This window comes from Myotis daubentonii, chromosome 14, assembly GCF_963259705.1.
Source record: "Myotis daubentonii chromosome 14, mMyoDau2.1, whole genome shotgun sequence".
Lineage (NCBI taxonomy): Eukaryota > Metazoa > Chordata > Mammalia > Chiroptera > Vespertilionidae > Myotis > Myotis daubentonii.
The window spans coordinates 23482247-23509477 of record NC_081853.1 but is presented as its reverse complement, the minus strand read 5'-3'; the positions used below and the strand labels follow the sequence as shown (position 1 = coordinate 23509477).

The 27231-nt window shown below is 44.4% G+C and overlaps 2 protein-coding genes and 1 long non-coding RNA gene across 7 annotated transcripts in view; 2 read left to right on the top strand and 1 right to left on the bottom strand.

Annotated features, from left to right (window-relative positions):
• The window catches only part of SEC13 (SEC13 homolog, nuclear pore and COPII coat complex component), a 28521-nt gene extending 25226 nt beyond the window's left edge, over positions 1–3295 (top strand). For all 3 annotated transcript variants that reach the window (XM_059663541.1, XM_059663540.1, XM_059663542.1), the window contains 2 exons: positions 150–296; positions 2881–3295. In XM_059663541.1, coding sequence (XP_059519524.1) covers positions 150–296; positions 2881–2994 — 261 coding nt within the window. In that variant the 3' untranslated portion in view covers positions 2995–3295. The remainder of the gene's footprint in view (positions 1–149; positions 297–2880) is intronic.
• LOC132215393 (uncharacterized) lies at positions 859–14513 on the bottom strand. Of its 2 annotated transcripts, none has more exons than XR_009448513.1 (4): positions 12982–14513; positions 12160–12409; positions 4027–4109; positions 859–3098 (listed from the first exon to the last, which is right to left on the bottom strand). It is a non-coding gene; the product is annotated as an uncharacterized LOC132215393 (long non-coding RNA). The 2 variants fall into 2 exon arrangements; XR_009448514.1 differs by having other exon boundaries at positions 12160–12257; positions 12982–14169.
• Positions 14514–18763: 4250 nt separating this feature from the next.
• Positions 18764–23700, top strand: GHRL (ghrelin and obestatin prepropeptide). 2 transcript variants are annotated; one of them, XM_059663554.1, is made up of 5 exons: positions 18764–18855; positions 19281–19416; positions 19639–19758; positions 22637–22745; positions 23504–23700. In XM_059663554.1, the coding sequence occupies exons 2-5, from the start codon at positions 19309–19311 to the stop codon at positions 23521–23523; spliced, it is 357 nt and encodes a 118-aa protein (XP_059519537.1). In that variant the 5' UTR covers positions 18764–18855; positions 19281–19308; the 3' UTR covers positions 23524–23700. The 2 variants fall into 2 exon arrangements, with proteins under 2 accessions (XP_059519537.1, XP_059519536.1); XM_059663553.1 differs by having other exon boundaries at positions 19636–19758.
• Positions 23701–27231: the final 3531 nt, after the last annotated feature.

Here is a 27231-nt window from a genome sequence, read left to right as displayed (position 1 = left end):
TTCTCCCTTCTCATTCTCTGAACTTGGTTTTTAGGCAGCCAGACCCATTCAGTTGAGAAAGTATAGACAGAGCAGAGGGAACTGAAACAAGAAAGTGACTTTGAAGACATGAAAACTGCCCCCATCTCCTGACTCTCCTGTCTTCCCAGGATGGTCGTGTGTTCATTTGGACCTGTGACGATGCCTCAAGCAATACGTGGTCTCCCAAACTACTGCACAAGTTCAATGATGTTGTGTGGCACGTGAGTTGGTCCATCACAGCCAACATTCTGGCCGTCTCGGGTGGAGATAATAAGGTACACAGCATTTCTATGACCTGGGGGACAGGGCCCCATTTGTCTTTGCCCACTGGAAAATGCAGTTAATGAAGCCTGCATTTTGAGCATGTGTCCTAATTATATCCTTAAATCTTACTGCCCTTTAAGTTTATATAAGGATGTTAACTTCTGCATATTTTATTACTGTTTGAGTGAATTCCAGTGTTCTTGAAATTTAAAGATATTTCTAGCCCACTGGTGTGGCTCAGTGGTTGAGCATTGACTTATGAACCAGGAGGTCACGGTTCGATTGCCAGTCAGGGCTCAATCCCCAGTGTGGGACGTGCAGGAGGCAGCCAATCAATGATTCTCTCTCATCATGAATTATCCCTTTGTCCAGCATATCTATGTCATTGTCATAGTCATAGTGACTATTGCGATAGCACAGTGCTTATGTTCAGGTAACCCTTTTTGTACTTAATGGCCCCAAAGCACAAGAGTAGTGATGCTGGCAATTCAGTTATGCCAAAGAGAAGCCATAATGTGCTTTCTTTAAATAAAGGAAGAGTGTAGTACAGTAAGATAACTTTGAAAAAGAGACCATATTACATAACTTTTATTATAGTATATTGTTTACAATTGTTCTATTTTATTGTTACTCTCTCTTACTGTGCCTTGTTTATAAATTAAACTTTGTCGTAGGTATAATGTATAGGGTTCAGTACTACTATCCACGTTTCAGGCATCTACTAGAGGAGTCATGGAACATATCCCTTATGGATGGGGGGCTACTATATTGGTGGTGGGGTTTTTTTATGGGGGGGTGGTTCATTAGGTCCCATAATTCCTGTAGGCTTTCTATACTCTTCTTCATTCTTTTGTTCTTCTGACTGAATACTTTCAAATGTCCTATCTTCCAGATCATAGTTCTTTCTTGTACACTGTTGAGGCTGCTTTGGAATTCTTAAGTTTAGTTTCTGAATTTTTAAGTTCTAGGATTTGAGTTTTTATTTTTTGATGGTTTCTGTTGCTTTGCCAGAGTTTGTGTTATTCATGCATTGTTTTAACTAAAGTTCAAAAGGATTACTCTGAATTCTTTATCTGATAGTTCATAGATCTCCATTTCTTTAGTGTCAGGTACTAGAGCTTGATTAGTTTCCTTTGGTGGTGTCATATTTACCTGGTTTTTCATGATCCTTGGTACCTGCACACTGGAGTGTGGTCTCCTCTTCCAGACTTTACAGGTTCAGTTTGGTTTTCTGGACGTGTCTGTTAGTAATATCTTTGGACAGATGAGGTCCTAATAGCAAAGATAGACCCTTTGCTGTTAGGATATATCTTTGGGTGAGGCAGCTGTTTGAACACTGAGGTAGGGGGTGCTATTGGCCGAGAACAGCTAGATACAATTGCTGGCTTGGTTTCCTGCCCAACTGAGTCTATAGAATGAACCTCACAGTTGCCTGGTCAAACTTACTGCATGGTCAGGACTGAGTACTCTACTCAGCAGGAGGTGGGGCTGTGAATTAGCTTCCCTGCTTTGGTGGGACAGCACCCGGAGCTCATTTGGGGACCCCAATCAGGCAAGAGTGCACTGAATATCGTGGTCAGGTGAGGTCACTTGTTTTGCTCTGGAGACAGGAACAGCCATAGTCTGTGCTTTCTGTTCCAGTGCCCCTAGAAGCAGGGATGTTTGATGGAATACACCACTTCGCATGTGCTCTGGGAAGGGTCCCTGGTCTGAAGGCTGTTTTCAGCAGTAAGTGTGGTTACAAATTAGTTTCTTTCCTGGGCTCAGCAGGAAAAGCAGCTCTAAGGCCACTAATGTTCTTTATGGCTTTGACCTAAGCCAGTGCATGCCCCAACGGATGACATGGCCGAATGGGGCCACTGGCTTTGCTCTGGAGGTAATCAGCTCTGCCTGCCCGCCTTCCTCTCAGCTATACAGTTGGTGGGACTTGTGGATTCGAGGTGTTCTTGCCGGCTCTTCCTGCAGCAGGTAGGGCTGTGACTTACAAAAGTAGGCAGAACTCTGGTTTGGGGACCTGAATTAGGCGATCTGCACTCACCAAGTTCCCTGGTCAGACTGTGCCCTGAGTCTAGCTGGATTCTGCAGGTAGGAACTAGGTCTGCAAAGATCTGAGTGCTGGTTGTTGGAAGCCCCTTCTCCGTCACAATCGTATTCCCAGTGGTTGACCCCACAGGTTCACCTGCAAGCCCCTCTTGTGGTGCTGGATGGATGTCATCCTAGTGCTCTCCTCCCTGCCTGGAGGAGAGGTGCAGTTAGCATGTAGCCATCCCTCTTACCTAATGCAGTCCAGCCTGGTCTCTAGTGCGGGGGGTGTCAGCCTCACTCCCTCCCCTGTTCTAGGACTTTCTTAGTGGTGTCTTGTCCATGAACAGTTCTTTTAGGGGAGAGTGAAATTTGGAACTACTCATGTCACCTCCTTTGTGTAGATTTTTCTTCTGTTTTGATGGGATTTCAGTGAGGAAACCAAGATTAGTCCTCTGTTTTCCCACATGGCTGTGAGCCATGGTTCTTCGGGAATTTGGGCAATCATTCAGGGATCCAGTGAGATCAGAGCAGAGGGAAGGGGTGCTGACCTGTGTGTGTGCTGGCTTGCAGGTGACCCTGTGGAAGGAGTCAGTCGACGGGCAGTGGGTGTGCATCAGTGATGTCAACAAGGGCCAGGGTTCCGTGTCTGCTTCCGTCACAGAGGGCCAGCAGAACGAGCAGTGACAAGACTGGCGGGCCAGCTCCCCACCTGCCAATTCCTGGACCAACTGACCAAACAGCGGCAAGGAAGCGCTCCAACAAGATGACTTTCCCAGGAATAGTTAAAACTGCAACGAGATTGATCATCTGCCTTAACATGATTTGATATGGTTTGTAATTTAAAAAGCACTCATTATGAGGGAGAAACTACAAATGATCTATTATTTAAAAAATATTTTTTGGCCATTTTTATGTACCTTTTGGGTTCAGGCATTATTTGGGAGTTTTTGTTTCCAAAGTAATTAAACATGATGTTTATAATTCTCCCTACATTAATTATCCTCCCTAAAAAAGTTCATTTTGACTCTTGTTGGTCAACATGAACCAAGTCCCTGCTGGTCTGTCACAGTGTGAGCATCCTGGTGATTGAGTTCATACAGAAGGTACCATATACAAAGCACTGTAAACGGAGTGCTAGGCTTGGTCTTCAGGTACGGGGACTGTGACCCTGGCTCTGCATGCACATCCTCTTCTGTAGAATGAGACTAATAAAGTCTGCTCTACAGAATGGTTGCAAGACTCAAAGGAGCTAATACATGTGGGTGGTCCACAAAATGCCATGTAAATGCAGGACAGTACTAACCAAATATCAATATAGTTAAGAGACTGGCCAGAAGGGGGGGACACCATTTGTTCAGTTTATTGACCCTGTCAGTGACAGGAGGGGTTCTGGTCTAAATTGACCCTGAGCCAACTATCACCTCTCAGCAGAGGCCCTGGGACCCTCGCCTGAATCATCAGTCACAACAATAACTACCATTTCCTGAGACCTGCTGTGAGCTGGCAGTGCATTTGGGTCTTTCACACATTAAGCAGCACAACAAGCTATAAGCATATACTCCCAATTTACTGAGAAACTGGCACAGAATTGACCGCTGCCAAGTTGGTAAGGCCAGTACTCTCAATGTAGAATGAGGGGGCTCCTCAGCTGTTATCTAGGAGTGGATCACAGTAGTTTGATACGAATGCTCTTAGACAAAAGGTCAAGCCACTCACCTCAGGAGGCTGTGTGCACAGGTAAGTGTGGGTCCCCATTCTTCTGTTTCTCATCCTTCGTTTGTTTTTCTGCAGCAAAACCCCTGTTTTGAAATAAATGTTAGATTGTAATATATAAAATGGGAAGCAGTGAAACTATGTTGACTGAAGTGAGGATAGAGAGGCCATGGCCCAGCCCACCCAGACTTCCAGGTCATTTGGTAAAATCCAAGCCTTTGTAGACAATATGAAAACTGCAGGTGATTTCTTTGTTTTTTCTTTCCTGTTAGAGAAAAGAAAGACCCAAGAAGGCACCTTTGCATACTTTTCTCAGTGGACACAGACTACACTGAATTCTAGTTAGCTTTACATACATGTCTGCCTTCCCTAACAAAACTCTGCTCCCCAGGGACAAGTCTAGTCTTCCTGATGGTGCCAGGTACTGTCAACAAATGAATGAGAAGGGACTAGTTCCATGTCACACACTGGGTTAGTAATAGGTCAATGCTGTCCTGGCCATGTGCTCTGTGTGTAATTTACACCAGGGAGGATCAGTTCAGATAATCTGGAGGTATATAAAATTATCACTTTCAACAGTTTATGCTTAGAGTAGTAACAGATTCACCATTTGGGGGTAAGAAAAATCCCCCAAATTTTTTGTCTGTAAACTAAGCTAATTAAGTGGAAATACTATGTTAACCTTCCAGGACAGTTAACACCCAAATGAGATGAATAAAATGATAATTTAAAAGGTATAGAGTGCTTGACAAGACAAAAAGGCAGTAGCAGCCATCAGTTTTTAATCCTTTCACAAAAACAAAGCAACTAGTGTGGCAAAAGAAACCCCCAGACAACATTAAGGTAGTCCCTTAAACCACTGAATCTGGAAGAGTAGGGCCACATCATTCATAGCCATAATACTTGTGTGGGATCTACGGGGGGGGGGGGGGGGGGGGGGGCGCGCGGGGGGGTTTCTTATGATCCTTTGAGCCAGGTAGCCCAATAATTACCATCAAATAATTATCCATTCTGAATAGAAAACAGCAAGTCAATGAGAACAACTGTCAAAACTAGAAATTTCACAGGCTTTCGTTATGAGTTCTACAGGAGAGGTCTCCACTTGCGCACATGAAGGATTAAAGGCTATGATTTTCATCACACTGTAAACAGCTAGTACATATGACAACAGGCAGTACTAAGGAGAACAAAAACAAGTGGGGAACACAATTATCCCAGCCTACTGCCAGGCCAAAGGACAGGGAGACGGAATCCAATGGTCTGAGTTGAAGAGACAGATCAGAGTTCAGGAAAGCTAAGCCACAACATAGGGGGCAGAATACTAAAAAGGAGACAGCAAGCTCCTGCGATCTGCAAAAGGGGTTCTTAGAATCTTTGACCAAGTGTTAATCTGCATATATCATCATGACTGGAAAGCAATAGACCAATTCCTGGGAATTCACAGCAGTTCATTTTCCCAATAACTAGAGTACAAAAACTTCATAAACATAAGACATTGGGTACTAAGAAAGATGCATACCTTAACAGTAAATCCTAATTTAGGCCTAGATGAAAGGTTGCTCTGGATCTTAAAGTAAGTCTTGAAAAGATCAAACTGATCCAGCAATAATTTCACTTAGTGCCAGATCAAAGCCCAACACTTTGTAAATTTTGTTTTTCCTTTAAAAAGTCTAGCAGCCAATCCAAAATTACCAGCATGCAAAGAAGCAGAAAAATATTGCCCATAACCAGGAGAGGAAAAAAGAAACCTGACAGTCACAGAAATGAGACCATGTAATTAGCAGAGTAGTACCTTAAAACACTATTATAAATATATTAAAGAACGTAAAGGAAAAGGAACATAAAAATGGAAGAAAAAAAAATGTTGCCAACAATTCCTAGAAATGAAAAAATCAGTATCTAAAGTGAAAACATACTGGATGGGAGTAAGAGCAGATTAAACACTACAGTGAGAAAGGTAACACTAAGTCAGAAGAGAGAGCAATAGAAACTATACAAATTAGTGCAGAGAAAAAGGAACTCAAAAGATGAACCAAGCAACTGTGGGACAGTATTAAGAGGTCTGAAATGTGTAAAGTGGAGTCCCAAGGAGAAAACAAGTTTAAGGGAGGGTAGGGGGAAAAAAGATATTTGAAGAGCCTGGCCAGCAGGAATCAGTAGCTGAGCATCGACCTATAAACCAGGAGGTCATGGGTCAATTCCCAGTCAGGGCACATGCCGGGGGTACAGGAGGCAGCTGACCAATGATTCTCACCATTGATGTTTCTCTCTTCCTTCCTCTCTGAAATAAAAAATATATTTTAAAATATATTTGAAGAAAGTCAGAATTTTTCAAATTGGGAAATTATAACCCTACAGATCCAAGTAAATTGGAGACACAAGTAGAAGAATCAATAAACACATACATACCCCATAATAAAATTGCTGAAACTTTATATTATACACGCAGCCAGAGAAAAAGACCTATTACATAGAGAGAGGAACAAGTACAGTCGGCCCTCCATATCCGCAGGTTTTGCATCTGGGGATTTATCCAACCACAGATGGAAAATATTCAGAAAAAAATTCCAGAAAATTCCAAAAAGCAAAACTTGAATTTGCCATATACCAAACACTGTTGAATTCACCCACACATCAATGAAAGTGCTGCACCACATTAAGAAAGTGAAGGATAAGAGTCATATCTCAAGAGATGCAGAAAAGTACTTGACACGATACAACATCCACTTATGATTTAAAACCTCAATTAAAGGTTATAACCCACAGCTAACATACTCTGGTGGAAAGCTGAAAGCTTTTCCTCGAAGATCAGAAACAAGACAAGGATGCTCACTCGACTCTTATTCAACATAGTACTGGAAGTCCTAAACAAAGCAATAGGAAAGAGAAATAAATAAAAGGCATCCAAGTTGGAAAGGAATAAGTAAAATTGTCACTATCTGTGGAAGACATAATTTCATATATATTTTTTAAAAATCCATCAAAAATCCTGACCGGTTTGGCTGAGTGGATAGAGCGTTGGCCTGTGGACTGAAGGGTCCTGGGTTCGATTCCAGTCAAGGGCATGTACCTTGGTTGCGGGCACATCCCCAGTGGGGAGTGTGCAGGAGGCAGCTGGTCTATGTTTCTCTCTCATCGATGTTTCTAACTCTCTACCCCTCTCCCTTCCTCTCTCTAAAAAATCAATAAAATATATATTTTTTAAATCCATCAAAAGAATAGAAATAAATGAATAAAGTTGCAGGATATAAAAATCAATATACAGAAATCTTTTGTATTTGTATTTGTATATACTACCAACGAACTATCTGAAAGGAAAATGAAAACAATCCCATTTACAATTGCAACAAAAAGAATAAAGCACCTAGGAACACACTTGAGGTCAAAGACCTGTGCACTGAAAACTACACAAGAAATGGAAAGGTAGTCTGTGTTCATGGGCTGGAAGGATTACATTGTTAAAATGCCCATAATACCTAAAGCAATCTATAGATTCAATGTAATCCCAATGGCATTTTTATAGAAATCGAAAAAAAATCCTAAAATGTATGGAACCACAAAAGATTCCAAACAGCCAAAGCAATCCTGGGGGATGGGGGGGGGGGTGTAAAAAAAATACCCAGAGGTATCACACTCTCCAATTTCAAACTATATTACAAAACTAATCAAAACAGTATGGTACTGACAGAAAAAGACACAGACCAAAAGAAAAAAGAACAATGGGACAGAATTGAGAGCCCAGAAATAAACCTACATAAATGGGGCAGTTGATGTTGCACACCAGTAGTTTTATTGCTAGCTTTACCCAGTGGCCAGATAAGTTTCTATTTACGAAGTATCATACTTTAAAAAGATCTTAGCTTGTAAAAACATGTAATCAGTAACTTTAAAATACAACGGCTATTTAATTTTAAGGCATGCCTTTAATATTTATGTAAAACACTGTGTAATATAAAAACACAAGAATGCTCATGATCCGCCCAAAATGTGTTAATTTACAACAAAGGAGCCAAGATAATACAGTGGAGAAAGGAAAGTCTCAATAAATGGTGTTAGGATAACTGGACAGCCACATGCAAAATAATTAATCTAGACCACTATCTTTGTTGTTGTGATTCCCCACCCAAGGATATTTTTTCCATTTATTTTTTGAGGGGGGTGGGGGACAAAACAGAGAGAAACATCTATATGAGAGGGACACATTAATTGGTTGCCTCCCGCATGTGCCCTGATTGGGACTGAGGATTGAACCTGCAACCAAGGTATGTGTGCCCTTGACTGGGAATTGAACCCATAACCCTTTGGTGTGCAAGCCAATGCTACAACAACTGACTCACACCAGCCAGGCCTTGACACTATCTTATATCATATACAAAAATTCACTCAAAATGGATTTAAAGACCTGAATGTAAGACCTAAAATAATAAAATACATGAATGAACACATGGGTAATAAGCTTCTGAACAATCAGTTTCAGTGGTGTTTATGTGAATTTGACTTCAAAGACAAGGAAAACAAAAATAAAGAAATGGGACTATATCAAACTAAAGAGCTTCCTCACAGCAAAGGAAACGGCCAAAAATACAAAAAAGGCAACCAACCAAATGGGAGAAGATATTTGCAAACGATACTCCTGAATAAGGCATTAGTATCCAAAATATATAAAGAATGCACGCACAACAACAAAAATGATTAAAATATGAACAGATGATATGAATAGATATTTTTCTAAGCAAGACATCCAGATGGCCAACAGATAAGAATATATGTTCAACATCAATAATTATAAAAATGCAAATCAAAACCACAACTAGATATCACCTCATACCTGTTAAAATGGCTATTATAAAAAATGCAACAGCCCTAGCCGGTTTGGCTCAGTGCAGAGTGTTGGCCTGCGGACTGAAGGGTCCCAGGTTCAATTCCGGTCAAGGGCACATGCCCAGGTTGTGGGCTCGATCCCCTGTAGGGGGCATGCAGGAGGCAGCCGATCAGTGATTCTCATCATTGTTTCTATCTCCCTCTCTGAAATCAATAAAAATATATATTTTTTTTTTTTATTTTTTTTTTAATGCAACAAATAAGTGTTGTCAAGGATGTGGAGAAAAGAGAACCATCATACATTATTGGTGAGAATGTAATTTGGTGCAGCCACTATGAAAAGCAGTTTGGAGGTTCCTTAAAAATTAATACTAGCCCAAGCCAGTTTGGCTCAGTGGATAGAGCATTGGCCTGCAGACAGAAGGGTCCCAGGTTCGATTCTGGTCAAGGACACATGCCCGGGTTGTGGGCTCAATCCCCCCCAGTAGGGGGCATGCAGGAGGCAGCCAATCAATGATTCTCTCTCATTGATGTTTCTATCTCTCCCTCTCCATCTCTGAAATCAATAAAAATATTTTTTAAAAATTTTTTTAATTAAACTACCATATGACTCAGCAATTTCTTTTCTGAGTATTTATATAAAGAATATGAAAACATTTAAAAAGCTATATGAACCCCTATGTTCATTGCAACATTATTTACAATAAACAAGATTAGCATTCATCAATGCATGAATGGATAAGATGTGCAATATATAGATATAATGAAATACTACCATGACATTAAAAAAAGTTGAAATATTGCCACTTGTAACAGAATAGATGGATTTTGAGGGTATTGTGTTAAGCAAAATTAAGTCCGATGGAAAAGGACAAAAATCGTATGATTTACTCATCTGTAGAATACAAAACAAAAAAGTAACAAGTGAACTAACAAAACAAACTCATAGGTACAACAAAATGGTGGCACCAAAAAGGAAGGGGATGGAAGAGGGCAAAATGGGTAAAGGGGTCAAATATATGCTAATGAATAGAAACTGAACTTTTAGAGATGAGAACACAATAGGGTACACAAATCATAATATTGTTCACCTGAAATTTATAGGATGTTAACCAGTTACAATAAAAATTAATTTAAAATATAATGGTGCTAATTTAGTAAGTAATAAATTTTAAAGATAAATAAAATTAAAAGGTGAAATACAGGCTTTAAAAAAGAAAATCTGAAAGAATGAATCACCAGCAAAGCTATATTACAAGAAATGTAAGGAAGTTCTTCAGGCACAATAAAAATACTACACATGAAAATCTGGATCTACACAAAGAAACAAGGAACACCAGAAATAGTAAATACCTGAGTAAATATAAGACTTTAATTTCTTTAATCTCTCTAAACATATTGACTAAAGTACATTGTGGGCTTATTGCTTATGTAAAAATAAAATATATGACAACAATGGAAAGGGGAAATGAAAGTAGCCTTTTGTAAGGGTCTGGTATACCTGAAGGGGTGTCATATTTGAAGATATACAGTAATATGTAGAAGATGTATTTGTAAATCCTAGGTCAACCAGTAAATAATAAAACAGAGGGTAGCGCCAAGACCGGTTTAGCGCAGTGGATAGAGTGTCGGCCTGCAGACTGAAAGGTCCCAGGTTCGATTCCGGTCAAAGGCATGTACCTTGGTTGCAGGCACATCCCCAGTGGGAGGTGTGCAGGAGGCAGCTGGTCGATGTTTCTCTCTCATCGATGTTTCTGACTCTCTATCTCTCTCCCTTCCTCTCTGTAAAAAATCAATAAAAATATATTTTAAAAAAATAAATTAAAAAAAAAAACAGAGGGTAGCTAACAACTTAATAGTGAAGGTAACATATAAAAATACTCAATCCAAAAATGGGCATGAAAAAGAGAAAAATGGGAACAAAAACAGATGGGACAAATGAAAAACAAATACCCATGTTGCAGATTTAAACCAAAGAATATAGGTCATTACAATAAATAAAAAGCCCCTGGTAGAACTATCAGAATACATTTTTTTAAAGACCCACTATATACTGTTTATATGAAACCCACTTTAAGCCTAAACACACAGATAAATTAAAACAACGGGAATGACTTTTAAAAATATATAAACACCACCCTAACTTGTTTGGCTCAGTGGGTAGAGCATTGCCTGTGGACTGAAGTATCCCAGGTTCGATTCCAGTCAAGGGCACATGCCTGGGTTGTGGGCTGGATCCCCAGTAGGAGGTATGCAGGAGGCAGCCGATCAATGGTTCTCTCTCATCATTGATGTTTCCATCTCTCTCCTTTCCCTTCCTCTCTGAAATCAATAAAAATGTTATCTAATAAAAGCCTATGTGGTCATCACGTCGTAACAACCCATCTCCAGCAACCTGCGAGCGCAGCAGGCCCAGGTGGGTGGGCGAGGCACGCATGGGTGGGCGGGGACTTGACGCTGCGTGCACAGCTCCACGCAGAGCCGGGTCCTGGCGCGTCCACATGGCGAGGCTGGAGGTCCCGGCGGCTCCACCTGAGCCGCAGAGGCGGGACCCCCAGCTCCGGCCTACCTCTTTGGGGCAATCCATTAAGGAGCCCTGGATGGGTGGCAGGGCCTACCTCTTTGGGGAGATCGATCTCAGGGCTCCCACACTGTGAGAGGGCACAGGCCAGGCTGGGGAAACCCCCCCACTGAGTGCATGAATTTGGTGCACCAGGCCTCTAGTGTGTGTGTGTGTGTGTGTGTGTGTGTGTGTGTGTGTGCGCGCGCTAATCAGAAGGTAGCTGAAGTATCTATACAAGTTTCCCCCAATATCTGAAAGTAGAGCATTCCTGTGAAACTTCACAAGCCAAAATGGCATAAAGCGAAGAAGCAATTACCATTATTTTATATGGGAAAAATTTTGAGCACTCCCAGACCCAAAAGTAACCTACCAAATAACATGTAAAACTTAAAATAACACTACATACAGTAAAAGCAGGAATTATATGATAACATACCATGCTTTAAACACCCATCAATCCACTCAAGCAATAGACTCCATCTTATCCATTACTGGATGCCAACTTAAAGAGACTCCTTTACTACTAGCAGAACCAACAGTAACTTCAACAGCTTTCAAGATTCTGTGTGTAAATAGTACAAATGGGGGGCTCAAAGTTCAACACTCATACAATATATTTCATTCACCACAATCAAAATACTTATGTACAGTTTGACACCCATATATGTGCTCTCTCAGGTTTTTCTGATACCTTGGGACACATCTTGCTAATGGATACACAAAAGAAACCGAGATAAAGCACAGACACTCACAGACACAGTTCGAAGCTCTGGTGCCTGGTGCTGAGATGCTGGGTGTCGGTCCTGGGGAGGGAGTTGGGTGGTGCCACTCTTGCTGCTCGGAGTGCACGCTGCAAAATAAACAGTGAACACACTTTGCTTTTTGACGTTTTCATAAAAATGAAAATCCTCTTCAGATTTCTTTCATTTGGTAAAAACAGATAATATAGGTCTTTCATAAAAACGAAGCAGATAACATGAACTTTCAAAGAGCAGGAGATACCTGTATTAATATAAGATAAAAGGACTTCAGAATAAGAAATATCAGGGATAAAGAAGAACATTAAAAAAAGGAACATGAATTCATCAAGATTACATAACAATTCTAAATATGTATGCACCTAAAGTAGAGCTTCAAAATATGTGGAACAAAAACTGACAGAATTGAAGAGAAATAATCCACAGTTACAGCTGGAGATCTCAGCACTCCTCTTTCAGTAACAGAACAAGTAGATCCCTCAAAATCAGTAAGTTTATAGAACATAAAAAGCCTATCACTCAATGACGTAATTGGCATTTATAGAACATTCTACCCAGTGGCACTTAAATGCATTCTTTTCAAGTGCATCTGGAATAATCATCAAGACAGACTGATTTCTGGACCCTAAAATGAACTTTAACAAATCTAAAGAGAACTGAAATCATACAAAACATATTATCTGACTATAATGAAAGTTAATTAGAAATCAATAATAGAAATATATTTGGAAAATCTTCAAATATTTGGAAATTTAAGCAATACACATAGAGATAATTCATAGGCCAAAGGAAAAAAATCACAATAAAAATAGTTACCTTTAGCCCTAGCCGGTTTCCCAGTGGTTAGAGCATTGGCCCTCAGACTGAAGGGTCACAGTTTTATTCTGGTCAAGGGCACGAACGTCCTTTGCAAGCTCGATCCTCAGCAAGGGTCCAGGAGTGTGCAGGAGGCAACCAATCAATGTGTCTCACATCAATGTTTCTTTCTGTCTCTCCCCCTTGCTTCCACTCTCTCTAAAAATCAATGGGAAAAAAATATTCTCGGGTGAGGATTAAAAAAATAAAAAATCCACCCAGCTGGTGTTGCTCAGTGGTTGAGCATCAACCCAGGAACCAAGAGGCAACCAGTTAGAATCCTGGTCAGGGCTTATGTGGGCTTGATCTGCTCATGGGGGGCATGCAGAAGGGAGCCGATCGATGATGTTTCTCTCTCATCAATGTTTCTATCTATGTCCCTTTTTCTCTAAAAATCAATTTTAAAAAATATTTTCAAAAAATAAAAAATCCGCCTGGCCGGCATGGCTCAATGGTTGAGCATCGACCTGTGAACTCAAGGGTCCCGGGTTCAATTCCCGGTCAGGGCTCATACCCGGGTTGCGCTCGATCCCCACTGGGGGGGCGTGCAGGAGGCAGCCGATCCATGATTCTCTCTCATGGATGTTTCTTTCTTTTTCTTTCTTTCTCTCTCTCTCTCCTCTCCCCCCCCCCATCATCTCTCTCTAAATAAATCAATTTAAAAAGATTTTTTAATAAAAAATAAAAAGACCCTGAGTTTATGATAGAAATAAAATTTTGGAGGTAGCTAGGACACCAAATGTACTTTGAAAATTAGTAAACAAATAGAAAAAAATCATGTATTTTGCCTTTCCTGGATAAACTATATTAAGGAACAATTTTAAAAATCACCATTTGTAATTCCTAATAAATGATGGATGTACACAATTATCAATAGAAGATAATCCATTAAGAGAAAAGTTAACAGGGAACTTTAAAAATGAATAGGATCATTTAATAACACTTGAATTCATGGATAAATCTTATTCTTAAAACTTCAGTAAAGCCGAAACCGGTTTGGCTCAGTGATAGAGCGTCGGCCTGCGGACTGAAAGGTCCCAGGTTCGATTCCAGTCAAGGGCATGTACCTGGGTTGCAGGCACATCCCCAATAGGAGATGTGCAGGAGGCGGCTGATCGATGTTTCTCTCTCATCGATGTTTCTAACTCTATCTCTCTCCCTTCCTCTCTGTAAAAAATCAATAAAATATTAAAAAAAAAACTTCAGTAAAAGTGGAGCTATCAGATATTGTATGCCTTGTAATGGAATTCAATAATAAGTACACAATACCAACAATGAAGTATTCTCCCCCAAAAGTAAAAGTTAAATCCTAATGAAACTTCATCTGAAGATATAACTACCAGTTTATAGAAAGCAGGGGAGAGAGAAACAAGTTAAGTAATACCACAGGAAGCGATCAGCAAAGTCCAGAAGGTGGGAAATTGTACAGAACAAATAACCTGTTTTTGTTTTTTTAATAAATGGTGTGGACCCTGCTGGTGTGGACCCTGCTGGCGTGGACCCTGCTGGCGTGGACCCTGCTGGTGTGGCTCCGTCGGTTGAGCATAGTCCTGAGTCACAGGCTTGATTCATGGTCAGGGCACTGCTTGATCCCAGTGGGGGGCATGCAGGAGGCAGCCAATCAGTGTTTCTTTCTCCCTCTCCCACTATAAAATATATATATATATATATAAAATAAATGACTTGGGATGAAAGAGAGGAGGAACAGGTAAGGGAGATTGTTGTAGACTAAAAGAGACTTAAGACATACATCAACCAAATGTGGGTTTTGTTTGGATCCTGATTTAAATAAGGCAACTATGTATTTTACCTGTTAAAGATATATACCTAAGTTTTTAAGGCTGAAATTACACAATTACTAGGATTTGCTTTTACATTATTCCCCAAAAATGACAAAAACAATGTGGGGTTTAAATAGAAGAAGCAAGATGTTAATGTTGAAGTTGATGGTAGATGCTTGGAGACTCATATTACTCTACCTTTTTTTTTCATATTTGAAATTTTCCAAAGTAAGTTAAAATATACATAGTTTATCTTCCACATGGCCAGATTTTCTGCTAGGATCAAGCATTATTTTATACTCAGAAATACTAGTACTTGTTAAAATATAGACCCTGGAGCCCCCCTCTGAACATCTGGGCCAGAATCAGAAGATTAGGCATAAAATGATCTGCTTCCCCCATGAGGCCAGTGCAGCTCAGCTAGGTATGCACCCAGCAGTTGACACTGCATGGTCCCTAGGCTAAGGCTGCACCAGCAACTCTGGGTGGAGATGAGAGTCAAACCACAGGGCTTTGAGGGATCAGTGCACAGTAAGGAACAGGATGCAGAGAAAGGAATTCTGCCTGGAAGTGGTAGCATGAAGAAAGGGGGATTGGTGTAAACAGACTTTTCCAAGATTAGAGACCTGGGCTGAGGGAAGAAGATACTGAAGAGAAAGACTAAAGATACGAAAGGGACAACTTGTTGGGGCTCCAGCCCCACGATGGCAGGAGAACAGGGAAGCCCCCGGGGGGAGGCTTGGTGTGGACAGCAGGGGGATGAAAGAGCGAGCATGGGTCCAGTTACGGAAGTGTGAAGAGTGGCACCCATGAGTATCTAGAACTGTTGTCCCGAGCAGTAGCCATAAGCCACATGCAGCTACTGCACACTGAAACGTGGCTGGTCTGACTTGTGTGCTGTACCAATACGAAGCACTGGACTTTGAAGATTTAGTTAAAAAAAAAAAAAGAAGAAGAAGAAGAAAGAAAGAAAAAGCCAGGGTCCTAGCTGGTTTGGCTCAGTGGATGGAGCATCAGCCTTCGGACTTAAGGGTCCTGAGTTCGATTCCGGTCAAGGGCATGTGTCCGGGTTGCAGGCTCTATCCTCACTCAGTAGGGGGCATGCAAGAGGCAGACAATCAATGATTCTCATCATTGATGTTTCTCTCTCTCCCTTCCTCTCTGAAATCAATAAAAATATATTTTTTTAAAAAGAAAGTCAGGGTCAAATACCTCATTGATTATTGTTACATTTATTACACGTTGGACCAATAATATTGGAATATTTAGAGTTAAAATATTATTAAAATTTATTTTACCTGTTTCTCTGTTTTTTTAATGAGACTCCTGGGAAATTTAAAATGACATAGAAGCTCTTATTTGAAGCTGACATGATATTTCTATTGAACAATGCTGACCTAGAGGCTATGGGAGCCAGAACTAGGAGGAAAAGGCCACCGAAAAGCTCCATCTCGGAAAATCACACCTCTTCCTACAGCCCCCAAACCTGCCTCATTCAGACCGAGGTTCAGCCTAATTAATGAAAAAAGTGCTTGCTAAGCCAACTAATTATTAGTACAAATGAATTACATTGGAAAGTGTATAAAGATAATTTGTTGTCAGACACCATGTACACATAGCAATTAAAGTGGCGAGTGCTTCTCCACTCATTAAGGCAGGCCCTCGAGGCCCTGCAATGGGAAGAAAATCACCAGCCAGCAAGCTATCCAGAGGAAGCATGCGTAGAGCACCTCAGTTCTGAGGAGGATGCAGGCACAGGGAGGTGCCAATCTGGGCTTGGTATTACCCACCCTGGGAAGGACTGAGGGGGGAAGTGAGCCAGGGAAGTTGGCTTTCCCCAAGTCGATGGTCTTCCTCCTGCTCGATTTGCATGCATTCCCACCCGGGTCTGTCCCCAGTCCCCAGCTGTGAGTGGGCGGAGGTACTTTTCTGGGTGCTGCCGCCCTCCTCCCTCGGTGGTTCTGCCGTCCATCAGATCTTCCTTCCTTCCCACCAGCCTCCTCTGTGGTATGTGGTCGGGGTGGTTTCCATCACACAGGCCACCTCTGTTTCCCAAAGATAACACAACCCGTGTGGGTGTTTGCTCGCTGGTGCTGTTATCTAAGATCAACACAGCGGTTCCTACCTCCAGAGGCCTCCAGGGTCAGGAAAAAGCAGAGGCTTCGTGTCTCGGTTGGTGCCTGGTCACCATAGTTGGGGTTTCAGGTGGTTTCCTTCTGGTGAGGGCGAGGGTGGCTGTGAACAAGCTGTGGGTCTTCTCCCCGCCCGTCTCCACCTTCAGCCTCTGGCCCTAAGCTCAGGTGGCTGTCAGGGTGAAGCCCCCGCCGCAGTTGGTGATGAGATGTTTTTCAGCAGGAGGTACTCAGTCCCTCACATTCTACTGAGGGGCTGTCCAGCCCCTCCTGGGCCTCCACTGTCCCGAGAGTCTCTACATGGGTCCTGTGCCCCCTGAAGTCAATCGTCGAGTCGGGTGGCATTTAACCATCAGCTGTTCTACTGCCTCAAGACCTCCCCTTAACTGGTTCTCTGCCCCAGGCCCACCCTGCTTGGAGCGCACTGAATTTCCTGGAAGCAGGAAGGAGAGAGAGCACTGGATTAGGCTGGGTGGCTTTGGGGGAAGTTGTCTTTTTTCTTCCAGTGAAATAAAAGGTCCAGCATCCCAAGTCTTTAAGGCTTTCCAACTCGCTCATGATTCTATGCTCTGTCCCTCCTGTTAAAGACCCTTCAGAGGGCTCCCTCCTGCACATGAAGCCCACGCTCCTTGTGCCAGCAGCTTTCGAGGCAGTGCAGAGCCTGACCCCAACTCCTTCGAGGCCTTTCTTTTGGCCTCCTCCCACCACCACCATCCTCCAAGCCACCCAGCCTTCTCACTGTTGTCCGCAACGGTCTACACCATGTCTCTGTTTGCTCCCATCACTCATGCCACTCTGCTTGCAGCGATGCCCTCCCTTCAAAGCCTGCTCCACTGCCACCATCTGCCTCTTGCACGGAGCCCCAGCGTGAAGTGAGCTTCTCCTGGGACTTAGATACAGACATTGCATTCAACCCTAGGAGTCACTGCTTGGGCATCCAATAGATGAAGCACTCAGACAGGTTAAGGTTAGTTAACCCTTCATCCAAGGACGTGTGACCATCGCACATGCTTGGCACAAGGTCTTGGGCCAGATACAAAAATACTTGTCATCTGTACGCTGCCTTACAGATTATAAGAATCCTCAAAACCACTGAGAGGCAGCCCTGCCACAAGGGGGATTATTAGTGATCTGCCTAACACCAACCAATTTGAGTAGTTGCCTGTGCCAATAGCAGGTCACAGCCTTTCTGCCTCCAGATCCAATCTGTTCCCTCAGAACTGGGCTGGGGGAGGGGAGGCAAGCCCACAAGAAACACCAAGCCATGCAGAGTCATCATGCCTCACCCAGGAGGAATGACTGAGGTTTAACCACTGATTAAAATGATCCCTACACCTGCTCCTTAGAGGACAGTTAGGAGCTCATGCTGCCGACCCTCCCAGCAGTTTCCTCATCTGTAAAGAGGGACTTCCCTCACTGGGGAGGCAGAATTACATGAGCCAGGCTCCCTTGTGCTCCAGAGGCTTGTGGGAGCCAGAGCAGCGTCAGTCAGAACTGCAGGGGCAGGACTAGAAAGCTAATGACGGTAAACTCACTCTATCCAGAGCGGAGGGGGGTTCAGAAAGGAGTGAAGTCTACAGCCATGCCACCCTGAACCCACCCAATCTCATCAGAAAGGCGTGAGATCTCATAGAGCAGCAAAGCCAGCCTGGACGCCCCCGGCCACTCCTCTCCCTCCCACCGAAACCAGGGTCGGGGCCATCTGTGGACAGCTGGAGCAGATGGCCACCCCAAGCCAACCCAACAATCTCTCTGGGCATTTAACCTCCATTGTTGATTTCTACCCAGAGGACCCAAGGAATGTAAATCAGGCCCTGGAAACTAGGCTGCCCTGAGATGAGGCTGCTGGTTTAAAACAAACACAAGGCTTCCTATATAAGGACCAGCCAGCCACCAGGCGTCACCTCCACCAGGAATCCCAGGTAGGCAGCCTCTCTCACTCTGTGGGTTTGCTTATGGGTTTAACTTACTGGCCGTTCACAGGCCCATCTGAACCAAGGGGAGGTTGCACAAGCTGGGGCAGCCTGGTTGCTCACACATAACTGGGCTTCGGTCTCCTGGGGATCTTGCTGGGTCAGCTTCATCACCTGTTAAGAAGCTTGGCGAGGTCTTTGGGGCTGAGGCAAACACATGGGGAATCCACTGCCAAGGCATCTGCCCTGAACAGTCTTGGAAGAGAACACAGACATCCTTCAATTCATTCTGCCTTAGGCAGTGGGGAGAGCTGCCATCCCAGGTCAAAGCCCTGTCTGCTAGGCTCCTACCTGCATTCTGAGGCGCTGGGAGGGCAGTGGACGCGAAGGGAGAGGAGGGGGAGCGTGTTAACTGGAGACTCTCTCTTCTCTAGGCCCATCTGTCCCAACCCAGCTGAGGCCATGCCTTCCCCGGGGACCATCTGCAGCCTGCTGCTCCTCAGTGTGCTCTGGGTGGACTTGGCCATGGCAGGCTCCAGCTTCCTGAGCCCTGAACACCAGAAAGCTCAGGTGAGATTCTCCCCACAAAGACCCACATTCTGACGGGGCATCTCATTCCAGCCCTGCCATAGCAGCCAGCTGTGTGACGTGGGCAGTGGCTCAACCTCTCTGGGCAGCCTTCTCAGAGAACACAAAGGAGGGCCCTGGGTCTGACTTATAGGCCCCGCCTCTCTCTGCTCTGGAAGGATATGGGGGCTTAGGGCACTAAAGAAAACTCTCTCTCTCCAGCAGAGAAAGGAGTCCAAGAAGCCAGCGGCCAAACTGCAGCCCCGAGAGCGAGAGCTCGAAGGCTGGCTCCGCCCAGAAGATGGAAATCGGGAGGAAGGGGCAGAGGATGAGCTGGAAATTCGGGTTGGTTCCTCTGTAGTTTTATGCTTTTGTGGGGGGGGTGGGGGTGGGGGTGGGGGAACGGGGGAGAGAAGGGGAAGGCTGGGGGCGATCGCATGAACAGGGGTCCACTTACCAGCATGAAAATAGTTGACTGCACTGTGCTCTATGAGGTCTGTGCCCATGAAGAGGCAAATATCTAAGAGAATAACTCTGCTACCACAGAATGGGAACGTACAGGAACCATGAGCAGAGGAGAGAGCAGGGGACACTAGCAGGCACCAGATGTTTTCAAAGGGTGCAGCAAACGGGGTGCCCAGAGAAAGCTACCCAGGAAGACACAGCTGGTCATAGACTGAAGGTGTTTCCCCGCAGAAAACGTTCTGGTTGGCCCAGGGCCTCTCAGACCTCACCTGGGCTGCAGTGCGCCCAGACCGCATCCTGGCCAGCAAGCTGCTGCTGGCGGGGCTGCAGGGCCCTCTCGCGGAAGACAGACCAGCCAGGCTTGCCCTGGCTCTGGCTAATCTTGCCTGAGATAAGGAAATAGTTTAGAGATAAATGGAGGACTAGGAAGGGGGGACTGGGGCGAGGGGAGAGACATGGGTTTCATAGGGCCATCCAGGTAACTTTCCTGAAAGGCTGGCTGTGTGTGGTTATCAGACAGTTCTGACAAGATTTCAGTGGCGACAGACACCTCCATGCAGAGAAACCAGAATTCCCTGGATGGTACTTAATACTCAACCATGGCAGTTACCGAGCTGCTGGGAGCTGGTATCATTGCCCTCATTGATTAGAAGTTCAGACAATGTACTTGTCTGTGATGCCACAGCCGGAGGGCGGCAGCAGTAAAACTGAAGGTCAGGGCTGAGTCAGTCCCCAAGTCCTCTCTTCCTCCTTACGGTCTGACAGAGGGCGAGTGCCTCTCACTCTCTCTGGCCTGAGAGAAGCTGAAGTGTGTCCTGCCTTGGCCTTTCCCTAACCACCCACCAGCCACTTCTCCCGTCAGGGATGAGCTCCCCAACCCATGCTTTCTCTGACCCTCTGTAAACCTAAAGGTGTTCTCAGGCACTTCCTCCGTACCACCTGGGACATCCTCAGCCCACCACATCCGCACTCGATGGCCTTAAATGAAAATCAGGGAACTCTCTTAGTGAGATTGCTAGCTCCCGCCGGCAGGTACTCCCCCAGCTGGGGTTACTCTAAATTAGCCCAGATGGGGAAGAGATTTCAGTGGCGGCTGACTCAAGGCAGGGCTGGAAGTTTCTAGTTTCCACAAAGGCTGGCCTCAGAAGAAACCGGCCCGGGCTGCCTCAGCTAGAACCAGAAGTCTGAAATGTCTGGGAGGTGGTGTAGCCGTAGGAGACAAGGTGGGGCAGGAGGCCAGCAACACCTTCTGGGAGCCCCTCCCATCCTAGGGCTCCGCCTCTTTCATCCCAGGCCCCCCACTTCCTTTAAACATTTTCCTCCTAAAATCTAGTTTCAGAACTTTAATATTTTCAAACCAAGTCCTTCCCACTCCTCTACCCCACCCATCTCCCGCTGAACAGATGAGACGCCAAGGGAGTCTTGTCAGGTCACCTGAAGCTCATCTCCCACCCACCAGTCGCCACGCCGCCTCTCAACTGACCCTGCCACCCAGTTCCAGCCAGCAAGTCCCTAAGAAGTCTGTTCCAGTGATCTGACCACCCCACATTAGCCATGGGGGGTGAGGGGGATGTATCTTTGAATCTTTACTGAAGGGAGATAACGGGAGGGTCCAAGTTCCCTAAAAAACCAATCATGCCATTCCCCATACTCTCCACCTTCACAGTGAAGACAAATGGGGAAGGTAAATTGTTTTAAAGGAACAAACAGCCATTTGTTGCTTTAATAACTTCTCTGAGCAGTTCGCTCATCTGTAAAATAGGAGTCATAGTGGTACCTGCCTGGAGGGGAGGTACCGAGGGCTGGATACACTGGATGCTGCCACACCCCTGGGGTTAGCAGAGGTCCCGGGACTGGTGGACTTAAGAATCCTGCATTCTAGTTCTTGGCCACCAACTCCTCTCAGGCCTCAAACAAGTCCTTTAACCTCTCTGGGTCTCAGCTGCTTTATCTGAAAATGGGGGTAACACCTCCTGTCTGGAGGGTAGTGGGCAGAAGGACCAATGACCAGGGGTTCTTTCCAGCATCGAGTCCTCCACTGACCCATGGAGGTAGGTGTTCAGACATCTCAGTGACCAACATGGCCAGGTGCTGAGGCAGCTACTGGATGAACAGAGATAAAGATACAGTCTCTGGTCTCAAGGGAGAAAACAATGATGTGGCTGCAAACACATCTCTTTCCTGTTTCCCCAAAGCTTTTAGTGACAGGAAATCACCTCACAGACTGCCAAGTAGGGAAAACAGTGCACTCTCTCTGCAGAAGGAAAAAAAAACGGAAGCTAAGAAAGAAGGAACTTAGCTCTAGGAAAAGGTTAGCTTCCTGCCTGCACTGAACAGAGGCCTGTGCATATGAGGAAAAGCACCTGGGAAAGGAGAGGTGGGGGCAGAGACCATCATGTAGGCTAGTGCTATGTACACCAGGTAAGCCCACTTCCCCCAAACCTCCCTGCCAGGGCCTGAAATTCCACCATTGCGATTCAACATTGTCTTCAAAAAAACTGCACGGCAGGGAGGGAGCTTGCTAGGGGACACCGCAGCTTTTACCTTAGCAGTAAAGGAAGAGTGTCAAGGTTAGCCTCTTAAAGATGGAGGGGGCAGAAAGAATGGGCGTACAAAGAAAACTGAGCTATCCCTCAGTGCACCTGCTGGGCCCACAGGCCCTTTCCCTCTCTGACCCTTTGGGATGAAGTGTTTAGGGCAGGGGTGTGGGAGGCTGTAACCTCTGACATTTCCTGGGTCCTCTCTACTCTCCTCCTAGTTCAACGCCCCCTTTGATGTTGGAATCAAGCTGTCAGGGGCTCAGTCCCACTGGCATGGCCAGGCCCTGGGGAAGTTTCTTCAGGACATGTTTTGGGAAGAAGCCAATGGTAAGTCCCTGCCCGGGTCCGGTCAATTCAGAGTTTTCTCAGAGTCCCAAATGTGAGCCCACATTATGGGTGACACAAGAAAAGTTCTCTTCCCTGACCCCTGCCTCTCAAAGAGCTTCTAATTCCTCATTCCCAAATAGTGGCAGGAGTGGGCGGGGCTGGTATTTGAGTGGCTCGGAGGGTGTTGAGCCCAGTTTTTGTATTCAAAGAGGGTACTAAGTTCTGAGAACTAGCTTTGGAGCCCCAGTGAACCCCAATTTCCGTAACCATAAAATGGAGCTAACACCCCTAATAGAGTATAAAATTATTTGATGTTACACCATCTTTACTGTATAATTTTACTTCACAAACAACAGGAATTAGTGCTACAATTGAATTCAGAAGAATGGGCTCCGCAGCCAGTTAAGCAAAGTTTTTTGTTTTTATTTGAATCCCTTTTTACCTTGTAAAGAAACCACTCAACTTTCCCCTCATCAAGGAGGCCATTGGAAGCACCTTGCAACCTGCAAAGCACTTCTGTCACCAACATGGCATCACCTAACCCATCCACCACTCGAGGCAGACAGAGAATCGCACTCACCCTTCCATGCAGATAAGGAGACCAAGACTCCGAGCTTTTAGTGACTTGCCCAAGTTACAGTCCAAGGCTCCCCCCATTACACCACCTCACCAGTCACCACTGTGTAAGAAAACCATCTTTGATGGCACTGGCCAGATAGCAGACTCAGAATTTTGACATCTACACCCTTGCTTTTCAGAGGTCCCAGCAGACAAGTGACCATCCACAGGACGGGCCCACCTCTTTGTTTTCCTACTACCCTTAGAAGTGCTCACCGTGGCTTTCAGATTGCTTCTACAACTCCCAGCTCTGAGTGGTACTAGCTTAGGAGCTGAATAAATATTCAAAATGTGTGCTAAATGTTCATAATGAGAATTATTTCACCAAAGAGGAAAATATCACTGGAAAAATAAGTCTTGTTCTATAGTCAATAGAAAGAGAAAAGAAGGATATGTAGCAAGGCAGGTGTGCACGCTCAGAAAACCACACTAGACCACCTCATACAAGCAGATAGACTACTGGGTATGTGTGCCAGGAGAGGAGTGGAGGAGAGAGAGACAAAGAATAAGTAAGAGGGGAAAGGGAAGAGAAGGGGAGAAGAGGATGGGGAGGGGAGAAAGAAAGACACAGTTCCTTTAAATATCAAAGTGCAACGTTGCAATGAGAGCTTATTATCAAGGACTGTGTGGCCCTAGCTGGTTTGGCTCAGTGGATAGAGCAGTGGCCTGTGGACTGAAGAGTCCGGGTCTGATTCCTGTTAAGGGCACATGCCCCAGTTGCGGGCTCACTCCCCAGTAAGGGGCGTGCAGGAGACAGATCAATGATACTCTTTCATCATTGATGTTTCTATCTCTCCCTCTCCCTTACTCTCTGAAATCAATCAATAAATACATAAATAAATAAATATATATATGGGACTGTATGGACAAAGAAAGTACGGGTGATATTATCAGAGCTAAAATCTACTAACACATTCAAGATCAGAACAGGATTCTGGGAATGCCAAAGCATGAGTCTAAAGTTATTAAGTGGGTGCTAACAATGGCTTCTAGCCACTGCTGGGAAGGGCTTCCTCTTTGTTCACTATTGAGAAGCCCAGCAAAGTAGATACCAACTCATACAGGCAAGGCAGACCACTGCCTTCATTACTTCACTGATACCTGGTAGTTGTCCCACAACATTTCCAACTCCAGCTCACAGCTGAATCGAAACTTGGTCCTTAAGTTCCACAATTTAATTCCAGGGAAGACACCAGCCTTCCTAGGAGGAAATGTCACCTAACGGTCATTTACACTTTAGTAGCATAAACATGCAAACTGGTTTCTGAGAGCTGGTGATGATGGGTGAATCAATAGGAGAGAAAAGCAATCAAGGAGGGAGATTCCAGAGATGCACTGCCAGTCAGACACATGATCCCCTAGAAATATGTAGGGCACCCCTCTGCAGAGGGGGTAACACCCACACTGGAAAAAACTACCACAGAGAGCTCTAGAACCCAAGTATCTTCTTGAGTAAAATTTTGGCCACCTGGCACTCAAGGCACAGCCCTCTAGGTACCAACCACTGGTAAACTTAGTAGGCACACCAAAACCCAACTGCCATTGATCATCCAGGAACTCCATGTAATCTGTGGATCATCTGGGAATTCCTTAGAAATGCCATCTTGGGCCCCATCCTTGCCCTACTCTATCAGGATCTGCACTTCAACAAGATCCCAGGTTATTAAATGGCTTCTATAAAGTGGCTTAGAGGGACTGGACTCTATTCAGACAGCACAGCACTCTGCAGCCAGATTGCCCCACCTGGCATACAATAGGTGTCGATTATTATAAAACTTAAAAAAAAAAAATTGAGGCCTGACCAGGTGGGACCCTCAACAGAACTGTGAGCACATGAAAAAGGTGTCCTGTTTCTTCTCTCTTGCCTCTTCCCATCGATTTAGTCCCAGCTCTACTGTAGACTGTCGGGCAGACGGCAGACCACGCACACACACACATACATACTCCCACCTCTCAGATGACCAGACACCTGATTATATGACTACACAGTGACTTCATTCACTGAGTCTTTGCTTTCCAAAGCATCTTCATCTAAGCCACAGACTGAAACATGTTATCACCATTAAAGGAACTTAAGGTATTGGAGAACAGATGAACTAAGTGGGGGGAGTGGAAGAAATAGAAATGGAGGGAAATGACCTTCTACAGCCCCCAGATAGCCAGCTCCCTAGTACTGAGGTCTAGACGGATATGCTGCCCTGAATCTTAGCCATATCCCAGTTCCACTGTTTAGTGGGGGCACAACCCTGATCACTCTAACCACACCCACAGCCCTCTTCTTAACAGCTAGAGAGGATTGAAGGTCCAAGTGTGATCAAATTGGCCCAGGAAACCAGCTGCTGACCTGGGGAAGCAGCAGCCATAGATTGGGCTGGGGCGGTGCTTAGGAGGGGGATGTGTGCCAGGCCCTGGTGGGAATGCTGGTCAGCTCCATCCCATCAAAAAAAAAAGAACAAAGGCTTACTTTTCTCTCAAAGGACTCACAAGCATTCTCTGCCACTTGCCTGCGTCATTCATTTAAAAAAAAAAAAAAAATTTAACATTTTTTAAGCCCACTCTGGACTGCGCAATCTCACCGGGGGCAGGCCCATGATGTGGTTGAGAGCTATGCCTCAGACCTGAATTTGAATACCAGTTCTGATCCAGACCAAAATATTGTTTCTCAGGTTCCTCAAATTAAAATACCCACCTCCCTGGGTTACTATAGAGACTGAACACAGTATCTCCCTCAAGGACACCTGGCACATAGTAGGCATTCAACTATTTTAACCATCATCACTTACTTCATCCCTGCAGTACACCAGGCGTTGTTCTAAATACTTGTAAGTAGTTAATGCAATTTCAGCTAATTTTCACAAGCTACTTCGGAGGGAGGAAACTGAAGTTTGGAGAAATTAACTTTCCAAGGTCACACAGCAAATACATTGCCCACTCATATCCAGAGCTGTAGTGGTTGAGTCCATGCGTTTCAAAGTCTACTGCCTCTCAATGGTATTTTCTTGCCCTGCTGCCTAGGGTCCAAAGGGATTTCTTTTGTTTTTTAAAGTAAAATTTTTTTTAAAAAGTTTATTGACTTTTAGAAAAAGAAGGGAGAGGGAGAGAAACATTGATGTGAGAGTGAAACATCGATACGCTGCCCCTCCTGCATCCCCCCCCCCCAACTCAGGCATGTGTCCTGACTGGGAACTGAACCAACAACCTTTCAGGGCTTGTTTTTTTTATTTTCCTTCATAATACATTGGGTCAACTTCAAGTCAACAACTGGCAGAAATAAAACATCAAAGGAAACAAGGGACACACTTGAAAAAATGCAGCATTTCAAACAAGGTCCTATGTCACCCTTCTTAAACCTATTCCTCTAACATTATTTAATGATACCACCAACTTAAGGGTCTCTGAATGGGGTGTATTTACCCTTGGGGTGAACAAGAAATTTGTTGAAGGAGTGCTCGCTTCGGCAGCACATATAATATACTAAAAGAAATTTGTTGAAGGAAAAAAATTATCCTTATAAAAAGCTTATTTTGTGTTTTAGGATATACCTAGTGTATCAGTATACTAGCACATGTATTTAACTCATCATACACTTACAGGTGTGTGCTCAGAAATTCCCTTATGGCAACATGTAAACAGAAGAATGGGGACCCATGCTTAGCTACCTTCCTTAATCTGAATCCACTCCAAATGAGCACTGACAGGGACCACAAGGGCTGGCTAGCCACTGATCAGCAGTTCTGCTGCCATCTTTGTTTGAGTTTGTTTAATCACTGAATATTTCAGTGGCCATTTGCCCTCACTTTATAAAATGAGTGGCATAAAAATGAAGGTCCTGACAGCAAATGATTAGTATTAGTCCCAACTCAATACA

Coding starts and splice junctions, on each gene's coding strand:
- GHRL (XM_059663553.1), top strand. CDS start 19,309: ATGCCTTCCCCGGGGACCATCTGCAGCCTGCTGCTCCTCAGTGTGCTC. Junction 19,759..22,636: donor AGGATGAGCTGGAAATTCGG/GTTGGTTCCTCT, acceptor CTCTCCTCCTAG/TTCAACGCCCCCTTTGATGT. Junction 22,746..23,503: donor GTTTTGGGAAGAAGCCAATG/GTAAGTCCCTGC, acceptor CTTGCTTTTCAG/AGGTCCCAGCAGACAAGTGA.